This window comes from Castor canadensis, chromosome 1 (genome assembly GCF_047511655.1).
Source record: "Castor canadensis chromosome 1, mCasCan1.hap1v2, whole genome shotgun sequence".
Lineage (NCBI taxonomy): Eukaryota > Metazoa > Chordata > Mammalia > Rodentia > Castoridae > Castor > Castor canadensis.
The window spans coordinates 94879339-94896028 of record NC_133386.1 but is presented as its reverse complement, the minus strand read 5'-3'; the positions used below and the strand labels follow the sequence as shown (position 1 = coordinate 94896028).

Below are 16690 nucleotides of genomic sequence, written 5' to 3'. Positions count from 1 at the left end.
TACCAAAGCCATATTTCAATTAGTGAAGTTTCGCCATTCATCCCTACATTGACAAACAGCATTTAAAAATCTTCCTTAACTAAATCACAGGATAAATTCAGGGAAACTTGTGGATCTGAATGTGAAATTTAGGCCCCCAACTCTTCTTTATCATTGTGATTTCAGTTTTGTTTTAGTCCACCTGTTAATTATTTTAGTGCTCATTCCTGAATGAGTTATGTCATCCTATCATTTTATATCAATTTCCAAAGTCACCACTTAAAGTTTGAGATGACAAAAAAATGTAAAATAATCTGAAGGAATTTTTAACATTAAATGATAAATTTCGTCAATTATCCAACACTCCAAAAAAATTTACAAGTTTCCCACTTAACACCAAACCAAATTTGAAAGTCCAGATAACTAACTTGTGCAGGTAACAAAAATGTTAGTTTCATGGGAAAAGTAGAAGGACACCCCCATTGGCAACAACACCTCCAAATCCCATGGGATGAGGAGTGAATGTTCTCCAAAGGAAAGGGTCACTGAAAGGAAGAGGAAGGTAAACAAAGTATCAAAACTAACAGAAGTCTAGTGTGTCTGCTTTACTATATGTATTTCATTGCAAATACCTATTAATGTACTTTTAATGTTCTTCCATTCCTGCTTTTGTAGTTAGCTCATCTTCTATTACACAAATATGTCATATTTAATATAGCCAGTCCCCCCTGTGGTTTTGTGTGTGTGTGTGTGTGTGTGTGTGTGTGTGTATGGTCACTTCATGACCTCAACTTTTTAAAAAAAACCATGGAGTGTAACAGTGCTTAATAAGCATTTTTTTCATTTTCAAAATTAAAAATTTTAAAATTCAGTGGAGGAATGGGCATGGGGATAAATTTCCAAAGTTTTCCAGGTTTTTTTTATGTTTTACTCTAATTTGACATCAGAAATCCAGCTGTTACATTCCAGATAAATAAAATTCCTTAACGATTCTAAATAATAAAAGACTTAAAATAAATGGCCTATATATATCCTGATTAAGTAAGATTATTCAGCAGACTGATTTTAGCTAAGGAGTTAAAAGATATTAGTGCTTGATGACAGTAATAAATTGCCTCTCCAGCTCTTCAATACCAAAGAAAAGGAGCACATAGTCTGAGAACACATGAAGAATTACTTGAGAGAAGGGTAAAATATAAAACAACATGCTTTATCATTCCTTATAATTCCTTGTAATGAAAGTGATCACTACTTTCTAATCACAATTTACCATTAAATACTCATTTTCTTACCTTGTGTCCTTGTCTTCCTGGTTCACCAATTTCTCCTTTAGCACCTTTGTGACCCTAAAAAATGCAAAAATGAAATTGTATTGGGCTTGGCACCAAAAGTGGTCAGAAGGCTCATCTAATGATCCTACTAGCCTAAATCTGCGTCAGTGTGCTAAGAAAAAGGTTATGCCACAAAGAGAATTACTGCCTTAAATGGCCTTAAGATCACCATGTGTGTTACATGACTGTTGCATATAATAAACACCAGTTTTAGTCAATGGGAAAACACTGTTCTGGAATAAGAAATTCTCCATTACTCAGTTCAGTGACATGACTCCTTGACACCTGCCTACTCTTCCTAAGACCACAGTTTCCCCAGCTTACTCCTGGAGTTGGGTTAGGAGCATGAAGTCTTCTTGAACATCCTTTTCAGAAGCCACAGCCCTCACCCTACTATCCTCAGCTTTCTGGAGGCTGCTCTGAAAACCCTTCTGCCTCCTCTGTATCCACCTCCTTCCTGGAGGTGGAGAACGGGATGGCACAAGAAGTAGACTTCCCCAGTACATAACTTTCTGCCCCTTCCCGTGTATCATGGGTATATAATGATGAGTGCAAAAGGAAGGCACTGAAGGGCAGTAACAAAGACTGCAGAACATGAAAACAAGTCCTGTCTTTTAGTCAGGCAACCTGTTCTAAGCGTGTGTGCTGTGGGCAGTAACATTTCGCAAACTGTGAGACAAGCATTCCAAAATTAAGTCTATTAGAACTCTCATCCCTCTCAAATCTTTTGGAAAAATAAGACACAAATCCAGACCAAGATCTTCCATAGTTGAGAGAACCAGTCAAAATTACCTTTAGAGAAAACCTAACAGAACCCCCTATGTCTGAAATTTCTCAAAATCACTTTAGACTCAGAGACTGTAGAAAGTCCTTTACCCACAGCATTTAACATTCATTTACTTCATTTTACAGAATATTTTTAAGTAATTATGTTGGCCAAGGGAGGGAAAATGCTTTCAGGAAAGTCTCTTTTTCTGTTTATCTTGCACAGTTTTTCCAATTTTTTTTTTAACCAGAGCTGTCTCAAAAACATTATGTGCACATTTCTCTCCCCACACTTCCACCATCTTCTTCCACAGGAGGCAAACTTCTGACCTTTGATTTGGTTTGCTAGAATCTTTAATCCAATGTATTTTACTGTCATTTCTTCCCTGAACTACAGAGGCATTCTATAATTAAGTGCCTCCATCTTGCTAAGAGCACCTATCAGGGGCACCAGCTGGAACTTCCAGGCTGAATTTGTACCACAGACTAAAACACAGACTAAGCACACACAGGGTTGACTAGCTCATCCAAGTAGTGTCTCTGCACTAAGAAGGGCAGAGCTGAAAGTGAAGGCTCCATTTTTCTGTGACTAACACTTCTGAAAATAAAATAATGAGAGTATTCTCTTACCCTCATGCCTGGTAGACCTGGATATCCAGAGCGACCGGGTGGGCAGGAATTGGGACACTGAAACAGAGAGAGAGAGAGAGAGAGAGAGAGAGAGAAAGAGAGAGAGAGAGAGAATAAGTTAGAGCCCTACTTTGTAACAAGGTAGATTTTTTAAAAAGGATTCCAGCTATAGAACCACAATGCAATTATAGTCACTAAATAATTCTGAATATCTTTTTCCTTTTTAAAATTTATTTTTCTAACTTAGAGAAAAGTGTGGGGAATACAACAAATACCCTCCCATGTATTCACCATCCAGATTTAATGAATTTTAATATTTTGCCATATTTATTTCAGATCTAATATATTAAAGAAAAACAATGTTTACCACAATGATTGGATCATGACCTGATCTACTTTCCTCTCTATCCACTGGAATAGCCCTGTCCTGTGATTCATATCCCCTCCCCAATGAGCTAAAATTGCATTTAATGCAATATATCCCCAACATTTGACTATGAATATATATACAGAACATTCCTAAATTTGGGTTGCTCTGGTGAAAATATCTTAGGCATAAAGTAAAGAGATTATGGCACAACACAGATACTTATATAATGAAAAGTTGTTACAGCCTCAGTATGTACAAGCCTCCAGGCCCCCGGTGCTATAGTTTGCCCTGTCATTTGAGTAAAAGTAAAACACAAAAGCACGGAGTATTATAGACAGATCACTTTAAGACTGCATGGCCTTTGAACTAAAACTACATTTTGTTCAAAGAAAAACATCTTACCAGAGGGTCTCCATCATGAAAGCCAATTGTTCCCTAAAGTAAATAAAATATTAAAGTTAAGAAAATAACTAAATAACTCAATCCTACCAGTAATAGAAAGCCCATTGGGCAAAAATATAATAAGTACACTTGTTTCATAAAATACAAGAAACAAAGAGCAGGAGGATACAAAATGCTAATATTCTAAAGATTTGACTTGTGATTGGATTCCTTTTGGAGACCCCTAAACTGCAGTAGATTAGTTCTTACAAAGGATTAAAAAATGAAATATGAAACAGAATAGAAAAAAAAGAGGGAACCCTGATGCATAAATTAAAAATCTGGATTATCTCCTCCTTGAACTCTTATTTTTTTTAGTTTGTTACTGTGAAACCTTAGCAAAACCAGTTCATTTGAAAATTCTTTTGTATGTAAAGGTTTTGATCATTTGAGAAATCACAAGTGTCAAAAGATTTCAAATGTAATGAGGAAGACCTGCTCTGTGAAAACTACCTTTCAGATTACTGTGATCCCTCTACCTTTCCATCCCTAAAACGAACCACACTCTGAGTGAATGAAAACATTGGTAGCCATTTTGGGAGTGTAGAACAATGACTAAATTAATAGGGATTTCTATTTTTGGTTCTTAGACTTCTTCAATACCTACCCCCAGATACAAAGAGAAATTCAAACTGTAAATAACTTACACTGGGTCCTGGGGGGCCAGGAGGGCCAGGCGGTCCTCTTCTCCCAGGGTCACCCTAAGTCATTTGAAAATTGTTACACAGTGGTTATACAAGTGTCAAAACACAGTGCATAAAACCAGCAAGGCATGAGAGAATGGCATTACTAGAAGCCCTGCAGAGCTTAGCCATGCAGAGACCTGCCACCAAAATCTAATTAGTTCTACAATACCAGAATAATGATGATGTTCTAATCTCACCTAGGTATAAAACAAAGCAAAGGGGAACACAGGGATAAAAGTAAAGCCGATTCTCCCCTGTAAAACAATCAGAGGAGATAGAGTATCTTCTCTGAAAAAAAAGACTGTAATTCTGGTGTGTTTTTCTAGTCGATTTACAGCAGAACTAGAACAGACAATGCTACTAGTGCCATCCAGTTAATTAGAGCAAAAGAAAGCTTGCAGCCAGCCTGAACTTGGAAGTGGACAGTTAATCTCTGTAATGCATGATTCTTGCCGCTGCTGTTCATCTAATAGTCTATCACCTGGTCTGTCATTGCACTCAGGATGGAAAGAAAGGCAAAGACAGCTAAATTCAAGTAAGCCATTCAGATGAAAGATGGTTTCAATTACTGTTAATATCCAATGTTTACCCTTGGCATGGCTTCCTTCTTAATGCTTAACCATAAAAAGCCAGAAGCATTTTATGATTATTTTTAAATATACAATCATTTTATGCCCATTGATGTGTTCAGTAAGTAAATTTGCAAATTTACTTACACATGTAGAGAAGCAAGACGATGTATAATACAGGGCTCTCTCCCTTGATGACTTCACAGTCATCATAACATCAACCTTCTCATAACATCAACACTTCAACATTTTTAAATGTTTACTGAATACCTTCCTGAAGTACTTTTTATCAGCAATTTAATCTATGAAGTTCACCTCATTCATGTTTAAAATTAAACTCTGGTTATTATTTAATGGTCCTGACACAAATATACATGGTAATAACTGAAGGCTAGTTTTTACTTCATATGGAAAGTCTAATAGAAAAGCCACTAGACTCTAATCCTGGATGAGAGTATGTAAGATGAGGGTGATGTCCCCTTACCTGACAATCTAGAAGCTGAGAAGATAAGAATAGCTGAAAACTTTGGGGAAAATTAAATTGACTGCAAAAAATGAAGTAGCACTTTTATCCCTAGTCCTCAACAATATTATTAACTGGGATAAAATACATCTGCCATTTTTAGATTTATAGGAAGAAACACACAGTAAGGGAGATTTGCCTTCATTAGTAATACTTTATATTAAATCAAGAAATATCTAATAAAATGCACTATGGTACTCACAATGGGTCCTACACGGCCAAGTTCTCCAGGGAGTCCTGCTGACCCAGGAGGACCCTAAAATCAAAGTGACAGGTGATTTGTGGATATTGTTACAGTCCATAATAAATGCTATCTACTATGATAAAAGTAACAGAGTTAGAATTGTGTTTCTGTGCCAGCTTTGCTTTCCAAAGAGGCAATAACTCCAGCACTGGTGGCTCACTCCTATAATCCCAGCTACTGAGGAGGCAGAGATCAGGAGGATTGTAGTTCGAAGCCAGCCCAGGCAAATAGTTCAAGAGACCCTATTTCAAAAAACAAACAAAAAAAGCCCATCACAAAAAAACCAGGGCTAGTGCAGCAGCTCAAGGTGAAGGCCCTGAATTCAAACCCCAGAACCAGGAAAAAAAAAAAAAAATCAACCCAAAATGACAATAACTCATTTGACCAAACTCTAATTACTTAAAATGAAACAGAATTTTCCTAAATTAGTAAATATTTTCTTTAGCACAATAGGGGTATTGTTATTAGTAGCTACCTAAGATCATGTAGGTAAAACCCAGTAAACCCCGCTGGTTAGAGTCATAGTTGGAAAGTAAGATCAGGATTTCAGAAATAGAACATTTTTCTAGAGTACATAAAAATAAATGATGAATGATACATACAGGGGGTCCAGGAATGCCACGGCCCTAAAAGATGAAAATAAAAATGTTATGGCCTATGGTTTATACATAAGTATAATGCAGACATAACTTAGTTCAAAAATAAACCAAAAACTACAAAGTATAGGATGCTCATTCTAAAGAAAGCACTGGGCAGTGAAAAGCAAACATGGCTCTGCTTCCAAAGGAAGTGGATGTCTGTTTCAGCCCCTCAAAAAGTCCTTTGATGTCTATGCTAGCCATAATCTTTTTTTAAATGCTTTTTACAGAAAATCAAGATAAAGAAGCCATTTATGCTTGCTCTCAGGAGGACGTACCATCTCTCACAGAGGCACATCACAACCAGACACTCTTAAATTGCTATTCATTTGTAGTGTTGTACAAGAAACCTACATTCAAGACAATATAGTTTTACAGTTTATGATAAAGGGTATTTAGAAATTCTCCACACAAGAATCCATCACAGAAAGGCTGGGGGGGAAAGAGTCAGAAACACAATTCCCTTTTCACAGGTAGGCCCTATTTCCAGACACAAAATCTGGTAGCTATTGAAAAAAAAACTGGCTCACTCCTGAAACAACCTACAATGGGATCCTAGTTTAATATACTAAATTTGATTATAAAGCTATTCATTTTCCTTCCCTGTCCTTTACACATTCTAGGTCCTTATCAACACCAGACTCCATATAATCAAGAATTGAAACCACATCTTATTTATCTTTCTAGTCGCAATACCTACACATGGCCTAGTATATAACAAACTCTAACAATATGCTATTGAACTTAAAATTGAATGTTTACTACCTAGAATCTCTTCTCCTCTTTCTCCCTCTCTCTCTGCTTCCCAATTTCAGTTTTCCCCTTTGGGATTTCTCATTCCTCTTTTCTCATCTAGATTGTCTTGAACAGGTTTTATCCACAGTTGTTTATGATACCACACTCATTCTAGGCTTGCTTTTCTGAAATATCCAAATATAAAGTATCCCATGGGATAAATGCACACCCTCTGATAATGATATTGCTATTTCTAATTATTTAGGCAGCTCAAAAAAGCAAGAACTTCATATGGGCAGTATGTTTTAATAATAAGTGCGCCTTTGCAAGGTATTCTTTGAAAAATTAATTTGAATATCTTCATTCATAGATCAATTTGAGAAATACATGTTATGCTTGAATGTACTAAAGCAATCAATAAGTTATTATCTGAGATCTAAATATTTGACAAATTTCACTAAACATTAAAAAAGGCATCTCTACAAAATGTCGAGATATGAGTTGAAAAATACGAGAGAAAAGTCAGCGTGCTACTCACTTCTGAAAACAGGCTTTTAATGGGGAAATTGATAGATGCTGAAATATGGCAAAGAAAACAGTAGAAACAGTGGGAAAGGAGAGAAACACAGATTAATGAGCAAAAGAAAAACAAAATGAAAAAATTAGAAAGGAAAAGTAGCCTGGGATCCTAGCCCTCCTTTACACACAGGTAACACAAGTCTGAGGCATTGAGCAACTAGCCAGGAATCAGCTAGAACTCATTGTTAAATGTCATTAGAGATAAAACCAGTTGTGAAGAAAGTGGTATGATAAATAGTCTAAACACTAAATACTTAGATTTCCTGTTATATAAGTGTTTTCTAGCAGTGAAGTAGAGAGGAAGTTGTCTGAGAAATATCACCTGCAAATAGACATATGTGTATTGTACTGTGTCTACTCACAGTAGGAATATTTACCATACCAGATAAGTCATAAAACATTTGTCATATATGTTATGTAGAAAATTGCATTAGTTTGCCTAAAGATAAAAGATTTTCAGTTGGTCATAGAGGCTTATTCCTACAATCATATCTACTTGGGAGGCAGAAATTGGGAGGATTGCAGTTCGAGGCCTAATGGGCAAAAAATTAGCAGGACCCCATCTTAATCAATTAAAAAGAAAAAAGCTGGGTGCCATGGCTCACACCCATCATCCCAGCTACACAGGGAGCATAAATAAGAGGATAGCGATCCAGGCTGACCGGAGCATCAATGCAAGACCCAATTTGAAAAATAACCAAAGCAAAAAAAGGCTAGAGGCATGGCTCACATGGTAGAGTGCCTGCCTAGCAAGCTCAAGGCCCTGACTGAGTTCAAACCATAGTACTGCCAAAAAAAAGAGATTTTTTTTTTTGTTGTTATTCTATTGCTTTATAATTACTTACTGGAAATCCACGAGATCCAGGCACACCAGGTTCTCCCTAATAATAAAAATAGCTTCATTGAATTTGGATTTTCGTAACATGAATACATAAATATCAAAACTGCATAATTATTGAAACCATTAAAGTACTCCATCTTTTTTTTTTAGACACAATTTTAGTTGATGAAGTATTTCAACTGACTTGAAGAATTTTAGTTGATTAGTAAACTTTATTTTAAAGTATTCTGATTGACTTGCAAACACTACAATGAAAGTATGCTTTGGCATCTAATCACTACCAGCAACTAATACCAGATGGTCAACTTACTTTTTGTCCTCTTGGTCCAACAGAGCCAGGGGAGCCATCAGGTCCTGTCAATCCCTAACAAAGCAAGATAATGACATTAGAACTGTTATAGCATTCTTAGGCAAACCACTGATGGGAAAAATTTCATTTTATTGATTATCTGCAGGATGGTTACACATGTATAATGCAAATATTTGTAAAGTTATAACTTGCCTATATTCTTACTCAAGGCAACATTTAACATGAGATCTGCTTGCTACTTATTTTCTGTTCAGAATTATATAATATTCCTAACTTTCTGCTAACTGCATGGTTTGTCACAAGGTTCAGTGATCTAGTGGCTTTTGTCTCTGATTTGAGAAAATGCAACACAACAATTACAGTGTTCTAAGTCTGGTAGGTCCTGGCTCTGTCATTTACCCAGTTTATGCACCTCCTTTACTTCACATATAAAATAAAAATGCCATGTGTCTTTCAAGCTACAAGAAAACAATGAAAGTTAATAAAATGTTTCCTCAATAGGAATTAAACACAATCTCATTATTGCCTTCAGTCTCTTAAAGACTTCTAGCCATCTTCTAGCAAAGACAATTGCCTATAGAAGACTGTTAACTCATAAGGTCAAGGAAACATGCATGTTCACATTATCTTTCTTAGCAAATGCATCCACGCACGTCACTTGCTATGTATAATTCAAGCCTAGTATCATACCCAGTACTAAGATATATTAAATACATTTTTCTATACATTTTCATTGTCTCCTCTAATACTTATTTTATCACCATCCTCAATATAAATAGAGATGAAATCATGGTTATACTACATATACACATGAATTTCCATGTTTGGTAAAGATGCATTTTTTTATTTTTTTGCTCTTTGACACTTTCAGTTGTCTTCATAATGCAATCTTGAAATTATACATTCATAAAGAAATAATAAAAGAAGATAAATAATGCATCTGTGTATTTGTACACATGAATACATAAATGTCTTATAAAATCTATTATCAAGATTTTGAAAAAGATTCAAGCTATTAATTTAGGGGAGTAGCCCCTGAAAACATTAAAGCCCTACTTTAAAATGGACTGCCAAATCATCTGCACAGCTATCAGTATGAAGCTTTCATGTATTTCATATAGAAACTAGTTCATTGCCCAATAGTTTTGCATTTCTCTACATCAATTTCTCTAAAAACTCTATAGAGTGGATCAAAGAAATTAGACAAAAATACTTGAAAATTTACCAAAGAAGAAAATATTAAACACGCACACAGAAGAGTTTTTGATAGACTATGTATGATTTTCAAATTATCATAGCCTAATTACAACACTGTGATTTGGGAACAAGCCTGATAATTAGGTGCTGAGCTAGAGTGGTAATGGAATATTTGTTTTCATATTTCAACAAAGTCACTGCACATCCAGGAGCGCTTTCTGGAGATGCACATAAGACTAACTTTTAGAAACCTCAGGACATATTTAACTAATGGCTCTTCTAACACCCTGAGTGTATTTACCTTCCAAGACCAATCCTAGTCAATTTTCATAATGCAATTAACTCACCTTCTTCAACCTGTGACTGGACTAACTGATAAATAAAGGACAACAAATGACCACTATATATGGTAGGATTTTTGCTGCAATATAATAAAGCAGAACCAAGTAAATGGTCGCGTAACCTGGAGGCTGTTAACCAAGTCACTTCATATTTAAAACACCCTCCAGTGTACATGATAAATTATGTCTATCATCTGGAAGCCCTTTGAATTAAGTTGAAAATGGATTCTGGTTTTGGAAGTTACAGCGAAGTCTGTTATGAAATAACTATGTAGAAAACGTAATTTCCAAAAGGACAGGATTACACAGCTGTCATAGCTCTAGCACATTGCCCATGGAAACTTACACACTTCGGTGTGTTAGTTTAGGTTGGCCTTTTAGGTGGAAGGACATTGCACTTGTTATTTCATGGTATCTTTATTTTGGCTCCCATCCTGACTCTGCTACTGAAGCTGTGCAATCCTGTACAGTGCTCTAAATGCTGTTCCTCATTCTTAGTATTAACCACAGCACTACACCTCTCGGCCTCCTCACAGGCCTTCATTTCTTTTTTGATGGTACAGGACCTTGAAGCAAGCACTGTTCAAAAGTTTCTGAACTCCCTATAAAACATCTGCTAAGGATAAAGTTGTAAGAATTCAGAGAATATAAAGCACCTAACATCTTGCCTGCAAAAAGTAGAGTGATTTAAGTATAATTCTTACATTTAATTATAATTATTCTTCTACCTATTTCATATGTATCCTATGAGAAATAATAAAATACTGTTTACAGAACTCTCATTATTTTACAACTAATAGCACCTATAAGAGTATATCTTTTGATTATTATTCATGATAATGACACAGCTGTCCTTTCAGTGCAAGGGTATAACCAAGCTCTGGCATCTCTAATTTTATATGTTCATATGGGAAAAGAAAAATCAACTAAACTAGAGAGAGAGATTTGAAATATGTATATATACATATACAGGCACAATTTTCAAAATCCAATTTGCAGTAAAACTCTCTGAATCTTTTTTCAAAGAAACTATAGAGGGAAATATCACAGTGCGGAGAGAACTGAGTTCACATAGATGTCTATGAAGACAAACTTCCATATGGGATAATGCTGAGACTGTGTCTTGAACTCCATGCTGATGTTGGTCAAAGAATACTGGTCTCCAGTATTCCCGGTTTCCTGGTTTCTTTCCAGCATTCCAACACTCAGCTAAAGACATACCCCTACAAGCGTAGTTACTATGACTCTTTTCACTTTCCTGCCAAAAATCCACTTAACCTTTTAGATTCTTCCAAGCATCCAATTAACCATTTTCTAACATTACCAGAATCTTTACAATGAGCAACAGAGCAGAAGACAAAAAGAATGGAGAATTAAGGTCCTCAGATTCACTACCCAGAAAGGACTTTGGAAGCTTTCCTACTTCCTTAGTTCTCATAGGGCCAGACACAAATTCAGAAAACACTGGTCTAGTTACTTATTCAGGATTCTCAAAATGTCCACTGTAAATAAGAGTAAAAGATATATTTTTAATGTCAAATCAACCAAAGGGTGGAATAAGAAAACTTTTCAGTACCAGAAGTCCCATGATTACACAGGCCCATACCAGTATTTATAATGATAAAATATCAATTACAAATTATGTGCAATATCTATTGAATTATTAATATCATTCTTCTTGATTGGTAACTGAGGTACTAAAATTCGGTATCACTTTTTTCCTCCAGTCTCTTCAAATATTCATCTATTAAGAGCCTCACTTATATCTGCATACAGCAGGACTGTAGATTCTTTGGCTATCTTAGCTACTAAATAATTCTGGGTCCCTGAGAAAACCACTTGTTCTTATAATTATTCAGCTTCCTTATTTGTGGAAAATAAGATTAGACCAAACCACCTTCTAGGCTATTGTAAGCCTAAAGGAAATCATATTTGTGGCAGTGCCTGAAGAAAAAGCTCTAAACAAATGCAAATAGTGTAGTCAATTTTTTCCTTAGATGTAAGAAATTTCTAAGTACTGGCACATACATGGAGTCTCTCCTTTTTTCCCTCTTTTCCTTTCCTTTCTTTTTTATTTTTCTTTCTACCTCTGTCCCCAGAAACTGTCACAATTTCCTCATGTTTCTTCCACAGGACCACTCAGGGTCAAAGCTCAATGATCTCAGTGGCCTTATTCTTTTACAATTTTTAATATCCAAAATGTGGTTTGTTTTACACTGTAGAACTGAAAATATAGACAAAGAAACTACTTGTGATTTTTTACATTGTACTTTTATAAATTTCAAAGTCCTTTCATTTGTTTACCCAAAATACCTGTTGCTGTGGGGAAATTAGTTTGTAAAAGGCAACTAGGGATTATCTTCATGGTGTTATGATATGGGGCAGAGAAGTTGCTAAGCAAGCTTCAAAAGACTTTTAAACTAAGGAACTAGTTCTCCAGTCTCAGTGAGGCAGGAGAATGGTGAGTTCCAGGCCAGCCTTGGCTACACAACAAGACCCTGTCTCAAAAATAATTAACAAACAGGGACAGATAGGCCTGCCACTCTGTCTGAAAATATATTGGGCTCCATAGCAAAAGAAAACTTTGGGTGATTGGTTTCTGTTTCAACTACCAAAATTTTTGTTTAAATTTCATCCGAAATTTTCTTTTCATCTAATAGGCTGGTTAAAGTTTCAAAAGAAAAGTAGAAAAAAATTCAACTTCTATTAAGCTACTAGTTTATTTAATTGCCTTGCATTTATCAGACATTTTTATTATGGCAGGACAATTTCAAGTAATTCAATTTCAGAGTTTGACAGCCAACAAGTTAAATAATTTCCATTTGTATAATTCACCTGCTGTGAGCCTTAGCCACTCACCCCCTTCCTGTGCCCCACCCTCCTTTGCTCCAGATGCCCCTTAGTGGGACTGAGAGCTGAAGGAATGAAGGGAGTTGACTGTTTTAGAGAGTAACCTGTAACATAGGTCCTGTTTTGCAGTTTTCTGAGGAAGTGCTAGGACCTGGCGGTATCTTCAGCCAGGTCCTATCTCTCTCTCTCTCTCTCTCTCTCTCTCTCTCTCTCTCTCTCTCTCTCTCTCTTCTCTCCACATACACACACACACACACACACACACACACACACTCCTATCTCTCTCTCTCTCTCTCTCTCTCCCTTCTCTCCACATACACACACACACACAACACACACACACACACACACACACACACTCTGCAGGCTGGACAAGCTTTCCAGCTTCTCTCTCTCTCTCTCTCTCTCTCTCTCTCTCTCTCTCTCTCTCTCTCTCTCTCTCTCTCTCTTCTCTACACACACACACACACACACACACACACACACACACACACACACACACACTCTGCAGGCTGGACAAGCTTTCCAGCTTTCTCCCTACTCACGTCTGCGCCTGGTATGCCAGGCTTGCCCGGCGCTCCTGGCTTTCCTGGTTCTCCTGCAGGACCCTGGAAAAGAATAAGTTGCAAAGTTGAGACTCTTGGGACACATGTGGCTGCAAAGCACACCTAAAGGAAGGAAAATGGAGCGCTACCGCGCTGATCAACTCACCGGAGGCCCTGGGGGACCCTTCGGACCTCGGTCACCCTGGAAGCATAGAAGAAAAGACAAGAACAAACTTAAGTAGGAGAAGCTAGGGTCCCCTCTAAGACAATCTCAAGCAGCATGCTAATCACAGATTTAGGGATGAAGATGGGGGGTTATGACCATCAGGGACAAGAGACAGGACTACATCTCTGATAATCCCTAGGCTGTAGTATCAACACTCAACTCCTCGTCCACACCCAGTTCTGACTTTTCAGGGGTGACAGGAAGGGAGACACCTGACCCTCTAAAAACAGCATTCCCAGCCACTGGAAAAAGGGAAGGGAAAAGCAGAACTGGGGACCCGAGGAAGCCTCAATATTGAAACTTACGTCGATGCCATCGATGCCCGGAACTCCAGGTGGCCCTGGAGGCCCGGGAGGCCCCTGCTCGCCTGGAGGACCTCTCTGGGAAGACAGCACACAGAGTTTGTGGAGCCCATTGTGTAACCGATGCGCAGCATGCCCCAACCCGCCTTGGGAAGTCGCTCCCTGAAGACTTTGAGTTTCTGAAGCCCAGCATAATAAATGTGTTTCCAACTTGCAGCAGGTTTCGGGGCTGCCATATTCGGAATGAGGGAGTTGGAGCAGGAGCCACTGGGTTTCCCCTTCTCCCAGTGCGCGCATTAGAAAGAAGGGTGATTGTGAAGAAGGAGGGTCCAACGTCCCCAACCGGACTAAAAGGGAAAATGGGGGTCATCTGATATCTGTATTTAATAAGTAAGGGCAGGTCGGTGTTTTGGCCAGAATGGAACAAAGAAGAAAGGGGACGCCCACCAGATTGGTTACAGAATGGCTTTACATCCCCAGGAGAGCTTGACACCCAGTGCCTGGTCTTATTTCAGTGCTACCTGCATTGACATCCCCTTGCACGAGGTCTTTGCACCTTGCTTCAAAACTGCACCAAACCCCAGGCTGACCCTACCGGTGCGACCCCTTTTATCGCCCACAAACAGCTGGGCCCAAGGGGATGCTGGCGCCTGAAACAGTAAGCGCTCTTTGCTTAGGGAATGTGCGATATTTTTTCCCCAATTCTGAATTTAAGAAAGAGAGACGGGAGGGAGGGAGAAGAAAGCTTCTTTCATCAAGGAAAACGTTGTTTTTCTCAACTCTAGCGACCCGGCAGGTTACAATGGGGTCTTTGTCAGAGAAACCTCAGACCTCGGCCCAGCTCCCCCGCCCGCCCCCGCCCGGCGGAGGAGAAGGCGGGGAACCTCGGGACGCGGCTGAGGTTCAGGTGGGATCCGAGGCTGCAGAGTTCAATCCCGGGGCCACCCGCAGGACTCGTGGTCTATTGCGGCCACCTTGGGCTGGAAGGGCTTGGAGAGAGAGCTGGCCTGGCTTTCTGCCTCCTCCAGCAAGGCCTGCTCCTGACTGTGCCCACGATGGGGGGAGGGGAGGCAAGCAGCAATTTGGGCTAAAACTTCAGCCCTGATGCCTGAGTCTTCAGTGTTGGGGCCCAAGTGGGGAACGGGGTCCCCTTTCCCAGGCCCCAGACTGCGACGCCCTCGCTGCAGGTGCTGGAGGCTGGGGGGCAGTGCGGGTCTGACAGCCCTGGGGATGCGGGGTGCCTTCCGCACCGCCACCCCGACGGCCGCGCTGCCACCTCTCCTGTGCGCGCCGGGGAAAATACACACGCCTTTTGCCCTCAGCTTACCTCATCGGTAGTCTGGCTGGGCTGCAGAAGAAAAGATGAAGAGAAATTGAGAAGATGTCCCCGCAAAGTCGTACCCAACTTACTTGAGCCGCACACAAGCAGAGCCCGGACAGCAACAGTCGCAGGCCGAGGGCCCCGCGGTCCCGCGCGCTCCAGGCCATGCCTGATGCACTCGGTTAATCCCCAGGCCCCTCTCTGCAGCCTGACGCCTAGCCAGGCTTCTGGATCCGCACTTGGCCCCGCAAAAAGCTCCCCCCACCCCACCCCACCCCACGAGCAGTGGTTGCGAAGGTGCCCCGGCTGGGAGACTCACGTTCCTTCTGTTTATGAATGGCCCTAGAGAGGGTCCTGGGGATTGGAGGAGAGCGAGCTCGGATAGAATGACAACAGTCCCTTTTAACCCTTTCCTCGCGGCCACACAGGCAAGACCTGAGCTTGCAGCTCTGCCTCTGCCCCATCCGCCCCAGGGCTGCCTCTGGCTGCGGTCCTAGGAGTCTTCCCAGGTGGCCTGTGCCACTGTAGGCGAGTAGACTTCTGGGGACATTTTTGGGAACTGGTCTGCAGAGCCCCAACAAAAGGATCGCCAGACACCCACCATGAGTGTTTCCTATGAGTCAGAACTCCTGCTTTCTTAATACCTGACTGGTCGATGCAGTAAAGTGCAGATTGTTTAGAGAATGAAAATGGGAAAGGGGAAGGGGCCTGGTGAAGTGGAGCAGGGCGAGGTGGATGGAAGTGGGCTTTGCAGCTCGCCAAGGTACTCACCGTTATTCTGACGGGCAGCTCATGGCAAGTTTCTCTCGTGGGTCTCAGGGGGTCGCAATGGATCAGCATCCACTGAAGTTCAAACTGGTGAAAGGCAGCAGTCAGTTAAGGTTCTTTTAGAGGGCAGAGCTGGTTATTTAAGAAAGAGATTTCAGTTAAGGTCTAATCCTTAACTGAATGGAAACCACCTTGAACTTGTTGAGCTCAGTGGACCAGGATGCTTGCTTTTCCTTGAATACAAATTTTCTCATGCAAGAGGGCTGGAAGCCCTTCCCAGGTTTCTCTGATTGTTGGATGTAGATGTCCTCATATGTCCTCCAGCATAGCCCTAAGCAGGAAACAGGCCACTAGCACTGACTTCCTGTTTCTGTTCTCACCACCCCCTCAAGAGGTAAAACTCTATTAAAACAGGGTTCAGCGAGAACAAGAAATCATCCAAGTCACAAGCCAGTAAGTGTCAGAGTGGACACTGGAAACCAGGCCTGCTGAACTCCAC

At 39.8% G+C, this 16690-nt stretch overlaps 1 protein-coding gene across 6 annotated transcripts in view; it reads right to left on the bottom strand.

Annotated features, from left to right (window-relative positions):
• Col9a1 (collagen type IX alpha 1 chain) overlaps positions 1-16690 on the bottom strand; it is an 84223-nt gene that overhangs the window by 43434 nt on the left and 24099 nt on the right. The window contains exons 1-14 of one of the 6 annotated variants that reach the window (XM_074080415.1): positions 16383-16495; positions 16195-16278; positions 15430-15450; positions 14106-14180; positions 13741-13776; positions 13575-13637; positions 8642-8695; positions 8336-8371; positions 6141-6164; positions 5497-5550; positions 4164-4217; positions 3478-3510; positions 2706-2762; positions 1272-1325 (exon numbers count right to left, since the gene is read on the bottom strand). In XM_074080415.1, the coding sequence (XP_073936516.1) occupies positions 1272-1325; positions 2706-2762; positions 3478-3510; positions 4164-4217; positions 5497-5550; positions 6141-6164; positions 8336-8371; positions 8642-8695; positions 13575-13637; positions 13741-13776; positions 14106-14180; positions 15430-15450; positions 16195-16278; positions 16383-16445 (708 nt within the window). In that variant the 5' untranslated portion in view covers positions 16446-16495. Of the gene's footprint in view, positions 1-1271; positions 1326-2705; positions 2763-3477; positions 3511-4163; positions 4218-5496; positions 5551-6140; positions 6165-8335; positions 8372-8641; positions 8696-13574; positions 13638-13740; positions 13777-14105; positions 14181-14623; positions 15375-15429; positions 15451-15512; positions 15664-15742; positions 15881-16194; positions 16279-16382; positions 16496-16690 lie in introns of those variants that run through there. The other 5 variants (XM_074080412.1, XM_074080438.1, XM_074080422.1 and 2 more) reach the window with 5 other exon arrangements.